The sequence below is a fragment of the Formica exsecta genome, unplaced genomic scaffold, assembly GCF_003651465.1.
Source record: "Formica exsecta isolate Colony F162 unplaced genomic scaffold, ASM365146v1 scaffold120, whole genome shotgun sequence".
NCBI lineage: Eukaryota > Metazoa > Arthropoda > Insecta > Hymenoptera > Formicidae > Formica > Formica exsecta.
The window spans coordinates 4418185-4437192 of record NW_021848537.1 but is presented as its reverse complement, the minus strand read 5'-3'; the positions used below and the strand labels follow the sequence as shown (position 1 = coordinate 4437192).

The window sequence follows — 19008 nt, the reverse complement described above, 5'->3', positions numbered from 1 at the left end:
TTTTCTAAAGATGACAAGACGAATAAAAATATTAAAAAAAAATATATATATATATATATATATAACTTATTTTGACTAATATTCTTTTATTTTTTCAGTGTTCTTAAAATTGTGGAATTGCTGCGTAAATTGATAAATATAAGGTAAAGAAGAGGAGAAGAAAATATATATATATATATACCTGTCCAACGTTTCCAAGGATACGCAAGTGAGAATGAACGACATGCCTTTAAAAATGTTGGAGTTTGTTGGGATCGGGCCAAGCGTGGCGATAGTCTGCGGATCTTCTACCTTCTTTTTGTTGCGTGGTTTGCCTTTGATTCTGTTCTGCGGACCCTTCATAATCTGCTCGTACGGCGTGCCGATTATCTCCTTCTGCAAACCTAACAGAACATACTCGTCTTGCACCTGAGCCAATTCGACATTCGAATCGCTCGACAGGCCCTCGTTCTCCGACAACGTGTCCTTTAATCTGACGGACACGCCGGACACAGAGGGTTCCGAAGATTTGATCTTGCTAGTAGAACTGCTCGTCCCGTTGCTTTTTGACTTGGGGGTCGAGAAGACCGGTGTGCCGATCCGTTTCGAGCGCCGTTTGCCGTCCACCATGTTGTCGAGCGTCACTTGGCCGAGCGTCTTCGGCGTGCTCGGCATAGAACTCTTACTAGCGGAGTCCACCTCTTCCTTTAGCACCTGTGCTTGATCGGCCGAGAGGAAAATGTCCCGCACTTGCACGCGCAATCGCTCACCCTCGTCGGTCTCCACCGTGTAGTACGTGTCGCTGTTATCATCGCTGTTGCTTACCGTCGACGACATGTGGGAATCGACGATAATGCCGCAGGAGCCATAATCATTAGCTTTCGTAGTCGCGTAAACGGACAGACCCTCCCTCAGAATCTTTGGTATCGGTATAACGAACTCCGGTATAAGCGTCTTGCTCTTGCCGTCGTAAAAGTTCACCTTGTACTTGGTCTTGAGTCGATCATCCACCATACCGGGATAGTAATTATTGTCCGACCATTTGGCGAATACGCTTTTACCGATCAGTTCGTCAGCCGGATCGTTTCGCAGCGACGAATTCGCCAAGATGTCCACGCCTAATTTATTCTCCGTACTTTCTAATCTGCTCTTCTTCTTGCCGGACGGTGTGTCGGTCTCTGCAACGGAGGAAGCGTGCAGAGTCGGCTCGGTATTTATATTCGCCATGTCCTCGTTGCCATTGGTCTGTACAGCGTTCGATTTCGCCACTTTACTCCTCGGTCTCTTCACAGCTTTCCCTTTCTTCGTGTTCTTCGGCGTGGCGGTTAATTCGATTTTCGCACTGGCTGCGGCATCTTCCGATGGTGTCGACGAACGTACAAAGTTATCTCTCAAGTGATGAGTATTACGATGATCTGTCAGCTCAATATTGCCAACATTCGTTGTACTGAGCTCCGTGTTCGCGCAATTCAGGATCGTCGCGGTTACCAAGTGGTGATTTTTCCACTCGCGCGTCACGCGATTATAGATATCGTCCAATATCAATTTGTCTGTCAATAGCGATTCCTGGGAAGACAGTTTCTTCGTGTACCTCGCCGGCCCCAGCGCCTTCAAGGCGAGTTTCGCGGCTAGAGCAGCGGCGCTGGACGCCGAGCTCGATGAGCTGATGGACGACATGATAGATAGTCGGGAAGGATTCAGTTGATACAAGTGGGGATTGCTATTGACAGAACCGGGCGGCGAATCCTTATTATCAGAGATGTCCGCTAATGAGGATTGGCTGTCCTCGTTCTTTTGTCTACCCATCGTGGACTCGATTACGGGCTCGCAATGCACTGCCGTCAGCTCCTTGTTCACGTACTCCTTCGTGTTTTCGTCCATGTGAATCATGCACTTGAGTTTGACATACATACCGATCTCTCGCTCCATCTGTAATAATAATAATAATAATAATAATAATAATAATATATATATATATTTTTATAATTTACGCAAAAAATATCTTTTTTATATAATAAATTCTCTCTATAGCTTTCTTTATATTTATAATTTAATGTATTTATTAATAATTATAATAATTATAATTAAATCTTTTTTATGATGGATGATGTGGGAAGACAAACAAGTATTTATTGTGACTGTACCTGCACGGTCTTGATCGGCGCACTGTTGTGGATTAGATCGGACTTGCTCTTTTCCTCCACATTGGACGTATCAGTGTCGCTTAGACTGATCAGCTCAATATTGTCCGGGTCTCTGAACACGAAGGAATTGACATTATCCAGTTTCTTCACATTGTCTACATTGATGTCGGCTTTCGTAAAGATTGGCGCATCACAGCCGGAGAATGTGTCCGATTCCATGCTCAGGGTCACGTCGTTATCAGCCTTCTTGGATTCAAGGCTACCGTTCACCATCTTATTATCCGTTGTCGGTGGTCTAGAATCCAACGACGACTCTTTCATACTCTCTGTGGACTTGTAGCTGAAATCGATGCTGCTCTTTTCCACAGTCTGTATCTCGGAACCCTCTCCCGAGTCCGGGACGAATCCCGGATGAGTCTTCTCAACATCCTCGTGTGAGTCGTCGACGATCTCGACGACTTCCGGCTCCGGTTTAGTATTTTTACGATCGTATATCACCTCGGTCGACGAGTCTACAATCTTGTCACCTTCGTCCTCGTCGATCTCCACCACTTCCGGCTTTGATTTTTTTTCGTCATTGTCGGCAATTCGACTCGCGCTTTCGTATATAAGTTCCACGCTGGTTCGTAGTTTGATCTGAGAAGACGAGATTTTTTTATCATCATCGGCGGTTTTCTCGATGCAATTCGTGTGCTCAACTTTATTGCTTTCGCCGAAAAGTGTTTCGGTATTCTTTACTTTTACAGATCTGTCCGTCTCGTCTAACGTTTCAGTCGCAGATTTCTCGACAGCGACCGTCGAATCAGCATTCCTCTTTGCTTCAATCGGCAAATCGCTGTCTTCCACTTGCGAGTCACTTTCGTTTATGGAATTTATGTTGACGACAATACTGTCATTGGCGCTAACATCGGTCAGTTTCGCGGAAACATTCAGATTCTCATCCTTCTCCATATTGCAACATTTCTCAGAAAAGACTTCCTCTTGTTGATTTACTTGTTCGGAGTGATGAGGGTTCTGCGTTTTATCATCATCGATTGTCGTACGTTCTAAAGGGCTCGCCAAAGAGTTCTGAGTAAACTCTTGGTTGATTGGATCCTGGGTCTCCTCTATTACGACGTGCCTGTCAATATTTTTGAATAAATCTTGATACGAGTCGTCAGATTCGCCAGACTGACGACTCTCCTCCTCTTCCTTCTCCAGTCGTTTCTCAGTGTCCGCTATATCTTTCATAGACACCGTTCTGGTGACTTTAGCAGGGGGTTCGTCAATGGACTCAGCTTTCCGTTTTAAACCCGTAATGTCGATATTGCCGGCACTTTTCCTAGACGGCGAATGATTCTGCGGAGGTGTAGCTTGGATGATTTCGTCTTCATCGGAAAATTCATTTTTCCTCTCCGAATCGTTTACATCGCTGAATACATTCCCTACAAAGTAATACTTTTACAATATTTTTTTAAACAGATGCGTATATCTGCCGCCTTTTATCTCTTTTCTTGAAAATGTAATATTTTAATAATTAAATATTTTCTTTTTTGTCACACAGGAATTATCTCTTACTTGCTCATTTATTTGATAACACGCACGCGTGCATACACACATAGAGTTTTGAAAATGAAAATTTACATTATTTAATTATTTTAATGTTACTATAGAGGTATCATTACATTGTATAAAAATATTTCACTTTTCTTAAAACTATGCTTTAGATCTACACTCTCGTTTTCCATTATCTTTTCATCTTCGATATTTTTGACTTCATCATTTGTGACCACTTTGTCATCTGTCTGTGACACTGGAATCTGCTGTAGATTCGACTGTTCTGTAGAATCTTGGCGATTAGCGTCTTCATCTTTTATAGAGAGCTTTTCTCCCTCTGTCATGCTATCTCCTTCGACGATAAGACAAAAATCTTGACTTTCGCCCCAGCTTGCATTTTGGTTTTCATTGAAACTTCTCTTTTTGGAGTCCTCCTCCTTGGCATTTTTATAAGTCTCTTGTGTAGCTGAGACACAGCTGTCCATTTCCTCTGGATTCGACATTATCGATAGATTGTGATAAGCATTCTAGAAATAAAATTAATGTATAGTTATATTTTTTTGTCAGTAAACTGTGATATCGATATCGATATAGACATCGCAACTATTATCAAATATTACAATACTTATATATAAAAATAAAGACATTTGTGAATGTAAAGCTAGAGATCAAGCAAACAAGTACAAATATCAACAAGTATTACTGGTGAAGCTTTATTTAAATATTTATTTAAATGATAATCATAAAAAATCATTTTATGAAAAAAAGGAATTCATAAAATTAATGCCCCATCACGCTTATTCGCCAACATTCGTTCACGATCGTTTGCTTGATCCGGTTTAACACGCGCGTAAAAATGCAAATCTCTGATTGTAAACCGTACACGTTACGTGTATTTATTTAAGGAACATATCTCGCGTAGATAAGAGCGTATAAAATTACATATACGATTCAACGATGTGATACATAGTTACAATGGCGACGAAAGGTTACGGCGGGAACGTCTGGTCTCGATGATGGAAACCGCGATTTCCGTCGCGGAGGGAGGGAACGCACGCGAGACTCACCGATACTTGGCGTCGCGTCCCCTCCGACCGGGTGTACCTACGTCGTCGATTCCGAAAAACGCATTTGCTTATCACCTATCTACACGTTTCCGCAATCCACCACGGGAATCGGTGACACGTTTCGGTTAATTTCCGCACACTTTCCGCGCCGCGCCGACAGAGACGGAATCGTTCCGCGCGCAAAAATGCACCGAGGAAGCCGGTCGCTCGTGAGGTAACCGCGCTCCGAGATGCCGCTGCCGCTTCCCTTTCCCCTATCGTCGTCCGTTGATCGCGGGAAACGATGGGAGTTTTTCAGCGAGAAAACACAGGTAGACGCATGGTCACGCAATTGGCTGTTGAATAGAGAATTTTCAAGTCCCGGTAATGTTTCTATTTGATAGCCAATAGAACGTCACTCTCTCGGAGTGACGTTCAATCAAGAGTTGCGTTTGACCAATCAAAACAAGAGAAACAAAAAATTCCTTTGTTCTGATTGGTCACTACTACACACCAAAGAATAATTTTTGGAACGCAACTTCGATTCTCTTTGGCATGAATTATTACTATTTTATACTGTACTTCTACATTTACTATATAGTCTATGGTCGATGATGTGCGTAGAAATATATACATATATATATGTGTGTATATATATATGATGAGACACGTGTCTATATAAAATATTCCATGAATTTGCGTATTATTTTGTATCGTTTATCGTATATGCTTCTGAGAGACTGCTTCCGTTCTCAGAAGCTGAAGAAACTTGCGATCAGATGAATAAAATATATTTATTATGATATTTTTATCTTCGCTTCAGGTACATACTTGTAACCATTGTGGTAACAAAATATAAATGTATTCTGTAACAATCATTTTTACAGGATGATCTCGTCTGTACAACATTGCTCTGTATTTTTATCTAAGAAGTAAGAGCATGTTAATGTACAATTGAGATTTATACAGACATGTGATTTCCATCTCTTCTATTGTCTTTCGCAGAAAGATAATGTATAATAATTGCATTAATGGTATATCTGTTATGAATACTACATAAAGGAAATACTGATGCATTGTGATTGCATGGAGCTAAACTTGTGGCAGGAGAAATTTCATATTTGCATATTGTACGATCAACAATATTCATATATATTCATAAATACTCTTCACAATGCAAAGGTGGATGATTCAGCCAATGATGCTTGTTACCCTGACAATATTTGCATTTATTGTAGGACAGCAAATGGTAGATGTATGTAATATAATCTTTATTAAAGATTTATTATAAGAAATTGATTAATTCTTTTATAGATTTATGGAATAACAAACTAAATAAAATAAAAGTAAAATTTTTTACAACTTATATTTCTCTGGCATGCATATCATATATTGCATATTCTAAATAAAATCATAAGGAAGCTATAATTATTATAGTTATTTGCTTATGTAATTAAAATTTGATTTAAATATTTATTGTTAGAGTCTTAATACTGAACTGATAGCAGGAGAAGATGATAATCTTCTTGTATTTTCGACTCTTGGAGGATTGTTTGTTGGCGTTAGTCAGCGATCAGGGGAAATACTTTGGCAACAAAATGATGGTAATTATTTTGTTTGATTACATTAGGAAATTAATTAGATTATTGTTTTTATTATATTTATGTACTATGGTTCATCATGTTTCAGAACCAGTAGTCAAAGTGCCTATCAATCTATCAGAATCTAAAATGTATGTTATTTACATATTACATTAAGTATGTTACACATAATAAAATATAAGATGCTTAATAATATTTTACAATTACTTTTGTAAAATTAATTATTTATGTTAAATTTACTTTTTTAAAATATAATTATATATAGTTTTGTGACATTTATTAAATGTCTATATTTATTCATAAAATTATGATTATTATGTGTGTCTTGTGCATTTAATAACACAAGATATTGAATTATTATTAACTATTTTTTTAATTTCTAGACCAATGTTTCTGCCAGACCCCAGAGATGGTTCTCTCTATCTCTTTGGCAGAGATTCAGAGGTATTAAAAAAGCTACCATTTACTATTCCTCAGTTGGTAGCTAACAGTCCTTGCAGAAGCAGCGAAGGAATATTATACACTGGCAGAAAAATAGATACCTGGTTTAGCATAGATTTAACAACTGGTGAAAGAGAACAGCTTTTAAGTTTTAATAGTGAGAAAAATACTTGTCCTTTGGAAATGCAGAATGCTATTTTTGTGGGTCGCACAGAATATAACATTATTATGGTTGACAGCAAGCGCAAAGATAGAAAGTGGAATGTAACATTTTATGATTACTCTGCTGCACAAATGGAACCTGATGTAACAGAAAAATATGGTATGTTATTTATTTTTGTGAAACAATTACACATTTTAAAAATTCTCTTATAAATTATTTTGTGTAGAATATTAAATACATATATTTATAACATTTTATAATATAATATAAATTTATTTTTAGATTTGTTACATTTTACCACAAGTTCAACAGGTCGTGTTGTGACTTTAGATAGATTAGGCAGAATTCTTTGGAAATTAGATCTTAAAAGCCCAGTGATAGCAATATACACTGTAACTAAAGACGGATTACTAACAATTCCTTTCACAAGTATTGCTGATTCTCTGTTGGAAAATTTTGCGACGAAACCAACTGACATTCAGTTGTTGTAAGTTAGAAAATATTTAAATAGAAAAGATTTTATCATGAAAAGGTTAAACAAAGAAGATTTGCATATTTAAAAGTGAATAATTAAAGTTAAAATAATCTCTTCTTGTTTTAGTCCTACCTTGTTTGTTGGAATGCATCACTTTGGTCCCTATGCGTTACCATCGCTCGTTGATTCGGCCACGACGATATCGAACAACATTGGACATTTATTGCTGGAGGGCCCATTATTAACTTCACATGTTGATGCAACTGATAATAAAGTGCCATTGCCAGGGGATTATGTTTTTATTCCTAATATTGACATAGCTAACGATGGTTACCAAAGTTTTGAAAACACCAAAAGTATGCTAGGTAATATACAAATCATAGTTGCATGTATACATTGTATTAGTGAATCAATAAAGCATGATTATATTATATCATAGTTTTATCATAGCATTATACAGATTTTATAATTTTTGTAATTTTTGCTATCACAATATATCTGTAGTGTATAAACCACAAAATCAACTCCTTCAAATAACTGGGCGATCCGATCCGATAATTTTGGAGGCTTCAACATTGAATGTCACCGAGATGAAGTTACCTATTGCCATGCAGTCGGATATATCAAATAATACTGTGCAACCAGAAAGCAATCATCATTGGCAGAGAATTTTATTAAACATGTACAGCACGACCAAAGTATGGATCAATCAACAAGAAAATAGAGGTATAAAATTGGTCCTGATCATATTTGCAGGATGCATGATTGCAGCATTGTGGTATCTATATGCACAAAATAAGGAGCAACTTCAGCAACTATCACAGGTAAGATGTTTCATGTATTATGCATTGTGGAATTAGAAAAAAGATAATACAATGTTAATCAATTTTTGGAAAAAGAATTTTTCAATAGATTTATACATAAACGAATAAATTAATAAATAATAAGCTTTTTTTCATGCAATCTCAATTTCAGTTTTTAATATATAGTTTATACAAGCTTGATTAATGTACATGCTATTAAATTTGAATTATATTAAATTGATTGTTAAGATGTCGCGAGAAAGCAGTCGCACTAATTATTCTGGTAAATCAACCAACATGATTGTTATGCCAGAAGATATTGGAGAGGGCTTAGTGAAAGTGGGAAAAATTATTTTCGACACAGAACAAGTTCTTGGCAAAGGATGCGAAGGAACATTTGTGTATAGGTATGTTGCATTTCTAATTGTAGTTTGTAGTATTTATCTCGATTGCTTTCAACATTATTTTCGTTCATGCAAAAAAATAAGTATTAATTAATTTTTAATACGAAAAATTTAATTTAATTTAATTTTCTTTATTCAGAGGTGATTTTGACGGTCGTGCTGTGGCCGTGAAACGTCTTTTGCCGGATTGTTTTACGTTCGCAGATCGGGAAGTAGCTCTGTTGAGAGAATCAGATGCGCATGCAAATGTAGTCAGATATTTTTGTACCGAACAGGATCGTATGTTCAGATATATCGCCCTGGAACTAGCCGAAGCCACTTTGCAAGATTACGTAACGGGTAAATACGACAGGAAAAAGATATCTGTGAAAAATATTTTGCATCAGGCTACCTCTGGATTGGCGCATCTACATTTTTTAGATATCGGTGAGACTGTATATGTAATTTCGCAACATATCAAGAATAAATTTCTCGAATTTGTTGATTTAATTTAAACTTATATGATCTTTGTATAGTCCACAGAGATATTAAGCCTCACAATGTGTTGCTCTCTGTACCTGGACCTCGAGGAGAGGTACGTGCGATGATATCAGATTTCGGATTATGCAAGAAACTTCAGCTTGGACGCGTATCATTTTCGCGGAGATCCGGCATTACTGGGACTGATGGCTGGATAGCACCGGAAATGTTGAATGGAGAAAGGACGACGTGTGCAGTTGATATCTTTTCACTTGGCTGTGTTTTTTATTATGTTCTCTCTGACGGCAAGCATCCTTTCGGCGATCCATTACGCAGACAAGCCAATATTCTCTGTAAGTAGTAATTCAAATGAAATTTTAAATTATATTTTAAGCCTTAATTATTATTTCTTATACATTAATTATATATTTTTATACACACTTCTTATGCATTAATTAAATATAAAATATCAACTAATCATCAGTTATTTATTTGGCCTGTTTTATTTTTGCAGGTGGCGAGACTAATCTGACAGCGCTTCGAGGAATATCCTCGAGTGACACAGAATTAGCATTGTTATTAATCAAAGCAATGATATGCAGTAACCCTGCTGGGAGGCCACCAGCTTCGGCAATTTGTAGCTACCCGATCTTTTGGAATTCAGCAGAGATTTTGAGTTTTTTCCAGGTATGTGAAATGTTTTGATATTTTTGAGATCCATTTCTCTTATTCGGAGTCCAAATAGATAAAAACATATGTAACAAAAGATAATATATGTGACAGGATATTAGCGATCGAGTGGAAAAAGATCAATTTGATAGTCCAGCTTTGGTAGCCTTAGAAACTTGCAGCGAACGCGTGATACGCGACGATTGGAGATTGTACATAGATTTGGAGGTTGCAACAGATTTGCGAAAATACAGAAGTTATCGAGGCAATAGCGTAAGAGATCTACTCAGGGCTCTACGGAATAAGGTTAGTGAGAAAAAACACGAATGTATAAGTAAAAATACAAACACTATGCAATTAAAAAATTCCTTCGGTGACAAGAATAATTGTAACTTACAAACATAGAAAAATTAAAACTTTTAAAAATATTTTCTGATGGAATTTGTTTCATATTTATTACAAAAGCCACATATATTTATACATATTTAATGCAACAGATTTGATGGGATAAATTTTGTTTTTCTGTAGCGTAGAATCGTTTATATGTCATAAGAACATAATGATTTTTACAACAATTAGATGAAACATGTGGCTTCTCTACAAAACTAATAGATGCAGATATAAGTGAAGCAGAAATATAACGTAGTTTCAGCAATATCCTAATTGTATAATTTTCTACATTGACTTATTATTAATGTTAGAATGGTATTGTGTTATTAGAAGCATCACTACAGAGAACTAAGTCCAAAAGCACAGGAAAGTCTTGGCGAAATTCCTGAACAGTTTACAGAATATTGGCTGTCGAGATTTCCATGTTTATTGTGTCACGTATGGTGTGCGATGCAGAGTTTTCGAGACGAATCGTGCATGAAACAGTATTACCATTCGCAGTATATTTTTACGAGTGGTTACGAAGAGCAAAAATTAACCAAATTCACACGTATGGAGCGAATTAGTGATGCACTATCAACACCGACCAAAATGCAACAGACAGATGGCGTCAATTGGACTCTCAATCGAATAAAATATCGCGGTCAGAGAAGAAAACAAGAGAAGAGGAAGCAAGAGGAACCCTCGCCGTGGATATTGCAATCGCCGAATTAGATTATTCCGAAATAGTAAGACACATTTATGAATCTTTATATGTATATTAAAGATAAAAAATAGTGCGAGTGTGCGAATATCTGGATCAAAATAAAATTTCTATCGGAATTATAGTTTGATAAAATCTAGTTTGATATGATAAAATGAGGTTTTGCTTTTCGTTGAAGAAAAGAATTATTTGAATTACGAATCATTTTTTATATAGGTGATATGGCATGTATATTTAATTAATATTTTAATAACATTTTTATATTAGTTTAAAAATCTGATATAAGAACACGGAATTAATGCAATCTAGAATTATTTTTTTATCTTTTTTTTGTAATCTTTGGATTTTTTAAAGATTTTAATTTTTTTAAAGAAATATGATAGAAATATTAGTTGATGTTGATAGTAAACATATTAATCTGGTTCTTCACTATTGTCATCTTGGATTATGATATTAGGAATCACGTGAGTTTTTATATATATATAATCCTTTTATATATATATATATATAATCTCATGTAAAAATTGCCACTTTTGTAAAAAGCGTGCGTAAACATTGATTTATAATACTGGGAGTCAAGCAGGCAGATATCTGTTTCATTATTTATTAATAGATTTACAATGTATCTAATTGTACAAAACAAATTTAGACTTATGTAAGATATAATATTGATGCATCGTGTGCATGTGTCAAAAGTGTTTGCAATAATCACTGACAGACAACATTTATCTGTTGTTATCTGCAAGAGAATGTATTAAATTAGTTTTTTTATAAAATCATTATTTTCAGATTTTAATTTTGCGATTTTTAATTATTTCTAATTCTGGCATGCAAAGACTCATTAATCATACATAGATAAAATATATATTAAAAGTAATACTTTTACAATATTTTTTTAAACAGATGCGTATATCTGCCGCCTTTTATCTCTTTTCTTGAAAATGTAATATTTTAATAATTAAATATTTTCTTTTTTGTCACACATAGGAATTATCTCACTTGCTCATTTATTTGATAACACGTGGAATTATATTATGTATATATGTTATGGAGGTGAATCCCGTTCACCGCTACACTGCACTTTAACTTTAGCCTCGGAACGGATCATAAACGAGACGAGAGAGAGCGGCCAGTCGATCAGTTGCCACGCTTTCAGCGTGCATATACACGACAGTGTTTCGTGAACTGCGAGCTCAACACAATCCTTTCGAGATTCTGTCCTCTCTCCCCTCTCACACATATACACATACATGAAGAATGGACCATTCTCTCTCTTTTTCTCCTTGCTATCCAGGTCTTTGAAACCCGTTCCAGTCAGCCACGGGCTGTCTGTTGTTCCCGCGTTGTTGGTTTTTAACAGTGGCTCGTCAAGAAGGTGTATTTGAACTTTTTTTTTCTTGATACATTTTTTATCTTTTTATAAGAAAAAAACAGTAGGTGCACGTGTTTGTGTGTGTACGGCTGTGCAGAAGAATGCAGTAGAATGCATATCCAGGAAAAATGCTTTCTGCTAAGGCTCTGCTTCTTAGGCGGGGTCGCCTTTTCCTTGACGACCGCCAATACTGAAATGCGAATTGCCACAACACCCGGTGAGTTCTCCTTGAAGCTAAACCCATCTTGTAATATATATATTTATAATATGCGTTACCCCAGTTATCAACAAAATGATTTGTAATAATAGGCAACAGAACTTCTTAACATGTGTAAGAAAATTTTAAAAAGATATCACTTTATTTTATAAATAAATGATTGTTCAAAAGTATGCTAATTATCTAGATGTATAAAAAATTTTTTATATAGTATCAATATCTAAAAAAATTAAAAAGTTCTTTATGAAGACGTTTTTTTTACATTACATGATTAAAAAGATAATTGATGATAATATAGAAAGATAATTCCTTTAATATTTTAAATATTTTTGTTTTAAATTAATTAAAAATTTCTTTATTTTATTTTGTTCTACTTACAAAGAAAATCTCAATAGTTATTGAATGCGTGTTTTTTTTTATTACGTTTTAATTGTACATAAACTTATAGACATAAAAAAACATAGCATATGAGATGAGAAGATAGTGCATATGTATAATAGGCATTTTTTAAATAAATTTTTAAAATATTTCAAAATTATCACAATTAATATTAATCATTTTTTTTTAAATAAAACCATGTTTTTTACGTGAAAGGCAGAGAGAAAAAGAGAGAGATGTTATAATCAGTCTTAAAGAGTTCAATGATTTAGGACATAGTGATAAATAATTTTTAGCAAGACAAATTAGTGCTTAATGATTTATTTCTTGACTATAATTAATGTTTTTAATTATGACTTGAATTATTACTTGAATATGAAGTTTAAAATATAATTTTCATTCTTATTCTAATTTAGAATAAAAATGTTGCACGTTGCGCCTTTCACTCGCTTTCTCACTCTAACATCGTCACATGTTCGCATAACAAATATAAGTGGAAGAACAGCATAAAAAGAGAGGATTATTATTTTAGCATTTAGTTGCTTTACAAAATCATAACGCAAAACTTCGTTATACGGACATTTGATCATATTATTAGAACACACACATACATATACACTGTACTTTTCTATTTTATAAACTATAATATATACATACATACATATAATTCTATAACGTTCTCTTTAAAATTAATAGTCTTATAAACTATCCTACTACCGAAAATAATCAGTAAATAATATTATTGAAAAAGACAAAAACATATATGCAGTTATTTGAAGTACGAGTCTCCTTTCGGATTGCGGTCAGGTCCAATAATTTGTATGTGTGTGTGTAACTTCTCTCTCCTGCCATTCCTTTCCTTTCACGTCATCCGTGTGACTACCGTTATTCGGCATATCTTGATTCCGTTGTGCCTTGTTACTTAATTAATAGAGAATATTAGCATAATCTTTTATTTGGTGTATGCGACCGAACATTCAGAGACATTAATGACGGCACAAGAGAGATGCTCGGTTTTCCCAGACTTATGTCATTTGCGAGTATATAGAATATATAGATCATATCGAAAGAAAGATTATATATGACATTAAAATCAAGGATTATAAGAGTACAAGTATTTGGGAGCATAGGAAACAAAAAGAAGGTCTGCGCTTAATTTTTATGCCATATAAAAAAAGATAACTATGTACGTTTGTCTTATCACTGACAGCGATCTATCCTTTTCGTTCCAGGAAATATGAATGAAAGATACTCGTATCTTTATATATTTTTTTGTATTCTCTCGTATTCCTTTTCTGTTTGAATAAAATCTATTCTAATTTAGTTTTAATAAAAGAAGATTTTCAGTATTTTTTATATACGATTTTTTTTTACAAAATTAAAGATATACTATATTTAAAAAAGCAAAATATTTAATAATTTTACTGTATTTTTGAACTTTTCAAACATCATATCTCCCTTTTCTGTTCATAGATATGAATAGCGAAGATATCTTAGGAACACAACTTTTTCAAACAGAATGGCGAAATAATATAACAGAATTAAAAAGTGCGTATCCAACAAAAGAAGTTGATATCAAGACCACTACCGAAGCAAAGAAAAAACCTGTAATAGACTTTACCAAAACCAAAGGTGATCAGAAATACCAAAAACCTATAATCAGAGATGATGATACAAAAAAAAACGCAGATTCCGATACTTTAATGACATTATCAATTTCATCCACGACTACTCCAACAAAGATTGATCAATCTTCCATGACAATGAAATCCATAAATGCCACAAGTATATCGATTCCATTTCTTCTTCGTGGAGAACCGATAATTGCTATGACGAAGACGACACTAATCAACAATCTTACTGCCCAGAATATGATGAACACTACAATGGGAATTCAAACTACGGAAGAAACAACCTCATTAAGAGGCAGAGCCTTAAACATTTCCTCTCCGGAACCAACGAACTCATTGCATACTAATATCACGGATCTTAGTGACATCAGCATGGACGAGGATGACAAGGATGTCGAAGGTAAACGTTATAAAGAATAATATAAATGACGGATATTGACTTTTTTGTAATTAATAGTTTACCGCGGAAACTATTAAATTAAATCTAAACAAAGATATGTTTAATACAATACAAGCAGTTAGACATGAGTGTTTTAAAGTGTTCTTAATCTAAAAACAATTAATTAATATATACAATAAAAAATATACTAATTATTTCTTTGCCTTGTTAAAAAATTGTTTTTTTATTTTTAGTTCGAAAATTTTAGAAAGGCATTATAAATTAAATAATTAATATAAATAAAATATTTATTTCGATTTATTTTAATATATATTTTTATATAAGAATTTTGTCTTATTTATATCAATTATATATTTGATTTGCGATTTTATAAAATGTCGTTATTACAGATATGCAAATTATAAAACTAATATAATAAGACTTTTTAAAAAGACTAAAAAATAAAAATTTTTAAATTTACCGGGCTAGACTAGAAGCCAGACGCGGATGGTAGTGCGTCACAGTACGTCACAATTTGAAGAAAAATTAATTCTAAACAATCTGAACAACATTTTACAGGCGGAGAATACATCGCATCGCACAATGAAACTGCCATAAACGTTTCTTCGACATTATTTCCGAAAATACCAACGTGTATCTATGGAAATCATACTTATACAGTAGGTGAAAAAGTTATCCGAGATTGCAAGGACAAGTGCATATGTTCCGAAAATGGAATTACGGATTGTCAACCGTTATGTGTTTTTCCTTATGTCAGGGCGGGCAAAGATATTGGAGATACTTTGTGTCAAGAAAAAATAATCACTGAGGACTCATGCTGTTCCCTTGTTGTCTGTGCCACAGATTCGGGTATGTTTCCTTATATCCTCAAAAATTAATGAGCTCAGCACAGACTGAGGTAAGTTCATGATTTATTTGTTTTTTTTTTTTTTTTTTTTTTTTTGCTTCTAAAATAATATGTACAAATCAATTTTATAAATTGTAAAACTTACCTCATTCTCATATTAAATTATTTATTTTTATCTTTCTACTTAAAAGATACTCAAGAGATTTTATTAGTACATTTATTAATGCTTATTAGTCCTAGAATACATTATCTGCTATATTTTCATATGCTATATTGTCATATTTTTACAATAAAAGAATGAATTTTGCATTATAGTCAGTTATTTCATAAACATATAATTCACAATCAATATCACAGATAGCATAAGCTATTTATATTTCATTCAGAATCTTTTTCTATATTTTCGTAGGATTTTTATGTTTATTTTCTTATAAAAAAGCTATTCAATATAAAAAAGAAACATGCTGTTGCAGCTACCGAACCGGAAGAAACATGCATACTTGGTAACAAGACCGTGAGTAGAGGACAACGCATTGAAGATGGCTGTTCCAAAGTATGCATCTGTGAGGCTGGTGGTCATTTAAAATGTCAGTCCAGATGTCCACCAAATGAGACTATTTCTGTAGTCAACCAGCATGACCGCTGCGTTGTATTACCTGATCCCAGGTATAGTCTTCTTCATTGGATAAAACTGTCACAAACAATTGAATCATGTGTGAAATAGAGTAATTCATGAACAAGATAATGATTAATTATTTGATATCTTTAGAGATGCCTGCTGCACTATTACACTTTGTGACGTTACTTTGGGCGACCATGAGATTAAATCAGACAATACCACTGACTTAAATGTGCATTTGATAGATGTAAAAGTGTTAAACTCAACAGCAATCAAACTGAAGATGTCTGTAAAAAACCTCCAAGATGTTACCATAGAGATCTCACAGAACAATCATGTGTGGAGACAGCAGAAACCTGACAAAGGTAAAGCTCTACTGAAGACGAAAAATTGTTCAAATTTTACTTAGATTTTAGATTTCAAAGAGAAAATACGTCTTTGCTGGCTTTCATTAATTATAGAATATTGTTAATCTTGGGAAATTTAATTATGAAAAGTGATGAATTAGAAAGAGAGACACAAAGCTATATAAAGTATATTTTACAGATGGTATTCTTTCAAATTTGGAACCTGCACACACATACTACGTTCGTGTAACAGACGGAAGTCGTACCGGACCAGCCATACAAGTGTCTCTGCCAGCTGAAGTAGTAAAGACAAACATTTCAGAGAAAACGTCTGACAAGAATTCCTGCAATTACAGAGGAAAATCATATAAAATTGGTGCAGAATGGTACGATGAATGCATCTTCTTCTGCATTTGTGCGGAAGGTGGCAAAATTGAATGTAACACAATAGAATGTCCCACAGACTTTGGACTGGATGTGCTGGATCCTCACTGTCTAGATTGGGAAACAGTTCCAGCAAATTTTGTTCCAAAGGCACCGCAGTGTTGCCCTCAGGTATGATCTACAACAATTTCTGAATTAGAAGTTTATATAGAATGTCCCATATAAATAAAGTACAAACTAGTATAGTAACTATTATATTTCTTGTCAAAAAATACATCTTTTTTTTCTTTGGCAAAATTTCAGAAATTATTTTCCTTGAAACTAATGCACTATTATTTGAGTCTGGCTCTTATCAGCCCAATAAAAATTAAATAAAGAATATGTTTATTAATAAAAAATTCTGAGAAAACCTTATCAAGTTTTTATAATTTATAATATTAGAATAACAATTATTCTAGGAGGTACGCTGTAGAAATAATGGATCCTGTAACTATGATGGAGTTACATATGATAATTGGAGCGAGTTACCCTCAAATGTCACTGGATGTGAAAAACGTTGTTATTGTGAAATGGGCAATGTATCCTGTCAAGCTGCTTGTAAACCTGTAACAGCTCTACCACCTACTAATTTGCCGTGTCCTCCTCATCAGGCAACATTGATGCATTTACCTATTAATCCATGCTGTTTGCAGTGGGCTTGTAGTCATTTGTCACAATTGCCAGGTAAATAATGGTTTAAGTCATCAAACTATTAATATTGACATTATTATCTACTCGAAGATTCATTATATCTCAGATACTTCTGAATTTTATTAATAATTAGCAAGATAGATCTATATGTAATGTGATATAATAACAAATATATATTACAATGTATTATAGGTTTGGACCATAATATTATACCTCCAGGCTTTTCACTATCTGGATTTGCAACTGCATCTTCCTCCAGTGAAGTCATAATGCAAATACTGGAAGCGCTAGATGAACATACAGTTCGGCTAGTATTTACTATACCCCAAGTTCTGGTAGGATTGCATGGAAGAGTCGAACTACGATATACCAGCGATAAAACGTATGTAGTGAGACATTAATTACTGAATTGCATAACTTATAGTGGCAGCTACTATAATATTTATTTATTCTATAATTTTTATGCTAACACCATAATTTGTATTATATTTCATTAGCTTGCTTGATCAAAAGTGGTTTGCATGACGAAAAGTGATTGTAAGTTGCAAGAACCATTTGTATATATTTATCTCCATTTTCTCATATATGGCATCATCATTATTCAATATATCCAATCGTAATATCTCTCAATCTTTGGTATTTCTCATTTTCTAGAAATTTTGATCCATCTACGTGGAAAGTACAAGTGTTCGCCCCTCCTGATGATTTAATTGCAACACCTCAACTCGAATTTGAGTTAGGTGATTTAAAGCCAATGACTGAATATAAAATGAAGATTACAGTGAAACTGAAGGATTTGGCCAATAGTCCAACTAGCAAGATTTATAGTGTACGTACGTTAGAGAAACGTGCAGAAGAGATAACTTTGCCGCCGCAAATACTAATTGACGCTGAACTTAGAATAGTGGAAACAAACTCTACCTGGATCAATGTTATGTGGAAGAAATTCACAGATTACGAGTTACAATTCATAGACGGCGTTCAATTGAGATATAAAGAACATGATGGTAAAGTTTATGCGACAACACCACTGATTCATCGTGCTGTAACAAATTGTGTAATTGAAAACTTGAAACCATCAACCACGTACGAAATCGGTATTTACTTTATACCATTTCCGGGACAATCAACGGAATTAATAAGCGAGAAAACAGTAAGATATTTACTGATCATTGAAATTATTTATATTTGTAATTTTTGATTTAACTATAATACTTAATAATAGTTTAAATTTTGACGATTATATATAAATTGAATTAAAATATTAAGAATATTAAAATTCCAGAAAAAACAGTAATATATATATATAT

The 19008-nt window shown here is 34.1% G+C and overlaps 3 protein-coding genes across 6 annotated transcripts in view; 2 read left to right on the top strand and 1 right to left on the bottom strand.

The window, feature by feature from the left end:
• The window catches only part of LOC115242134, a 15298-nt gene extending 10611 nt beyond the window's left edge, over window positions 1-4687 (bottom strand). Inside the window, 4 exon segments of the mRNA XM_029818218.1 lie at window positions 182-1908; window positions 2124-3547; window positions 3832-4186; window positions 4602-4687. Coding sequence (XP_029674078.1) covers window positions 182-1908; window positions 2124-3547; window positions 3832-4162 — 3482 coding nt within the window. The 5' untranslated portion in view covers window positions 4163-4186; window positions 4602-4687.
• Window positions 4688-5347: 660 nt separating this feature from the next.
• LOC115243174 (serine/threonine-protein kinase/endoribonuclease IRE1) lies at window positions 5348-11690 on the top strand. Its single transcript, XM_029819952.1, has 14 exons — window positions 5348-5528; window positions 5593-5960; window positions 6189-6309; window positions 6395-6437; window positions 6690-7069; window positions 7193-7397; window positions 7512-7750; window positions 7890-8209; window positions 8438-8595; window positions 8732-9018; window positions 9108-9404; window positions 9566-9738; window positions 9835-10026; window positions 10441-11690. The coding sequence occupies exons 2-14, from the start codon at window positions 5880-5882 to the stop codon at window positions 10822-10824; spliced, it is 2880 nt and encodes a 959-aa protein (XP_029675812.1). The 5' UTR covers window positions 5348-5528; window positions 5593-5879; the 3' UTR covers window positions 10825-11690.
• LOC115243156 (putative epidermal cell surface receptor) overlaps window positions 10721-19008 on the top strand; it is a 9785-nt gene continuing 1497 nt past the window's right edge. For 2 of the 4 annotated variants that reach the window (XM_029819911.1, XM_029819920.1), the window contains exons 1-9: window positions 12126-12402; window positions 14254-14811; window positions 15370-15660; window positions 16132-16324; window positions 16428-16642; window positions 16824-17179; window positions 17467-17731; window positions 17891-18080; window positions 18353-18851. In XM_029819911.1, coding sequence (XP_029675771.1) covers window positions 12297-12402; window positions 14254-14811; window positions 15370-15660; window positions 16132-16324; window positions 16428-16642; window positions 16824-17179; window positions 17467-17731; window positions 17891-18080; window positions 18353-18851 — 2673 coding nt within the window. In that variant the 5' untranslated portion in view covers window positions 12126-12296. Of the gene's footprint in view, window positions 10839-12125; window positions 12403-14253; window positions 14812-15369; window positions 15661-16131; window positions 16325-16427; window positions 16643-16823; window positions 17180-17466; window positions 17732-17890; window positions 18081-18352; window positions 18852-19008 lie in introns of those variants that run through there. The other 2 variants (XM_029819927.1, XM_029819936.1) reach the window with 2 other exon arrangements.

Bases quoted from the DNA above. Each gene is read 5' to 3' on its own strand.
- LOC115243174 (XM_029819952.1), top strand. From the start codon at position 5,880: ATGCAAAGGTGGATGATTCAGCCAATGATGCTTGTTACCCTGACAATA. The intron at 8,210-8,437 runs GTAAGATGTTTC...TTGATTGTTAAG, and splicing joins AACTTCAGCAACTATCACAG to ATGTCGCGAGAAAGCAGTCG. The intron at 9,739-9,834 runs GTATGTGAAATG...TATATGTGACAG, and splicing joins AGATTTTGAGTTTTTTCCAG to GATATTAGCGATCGAGTGGA.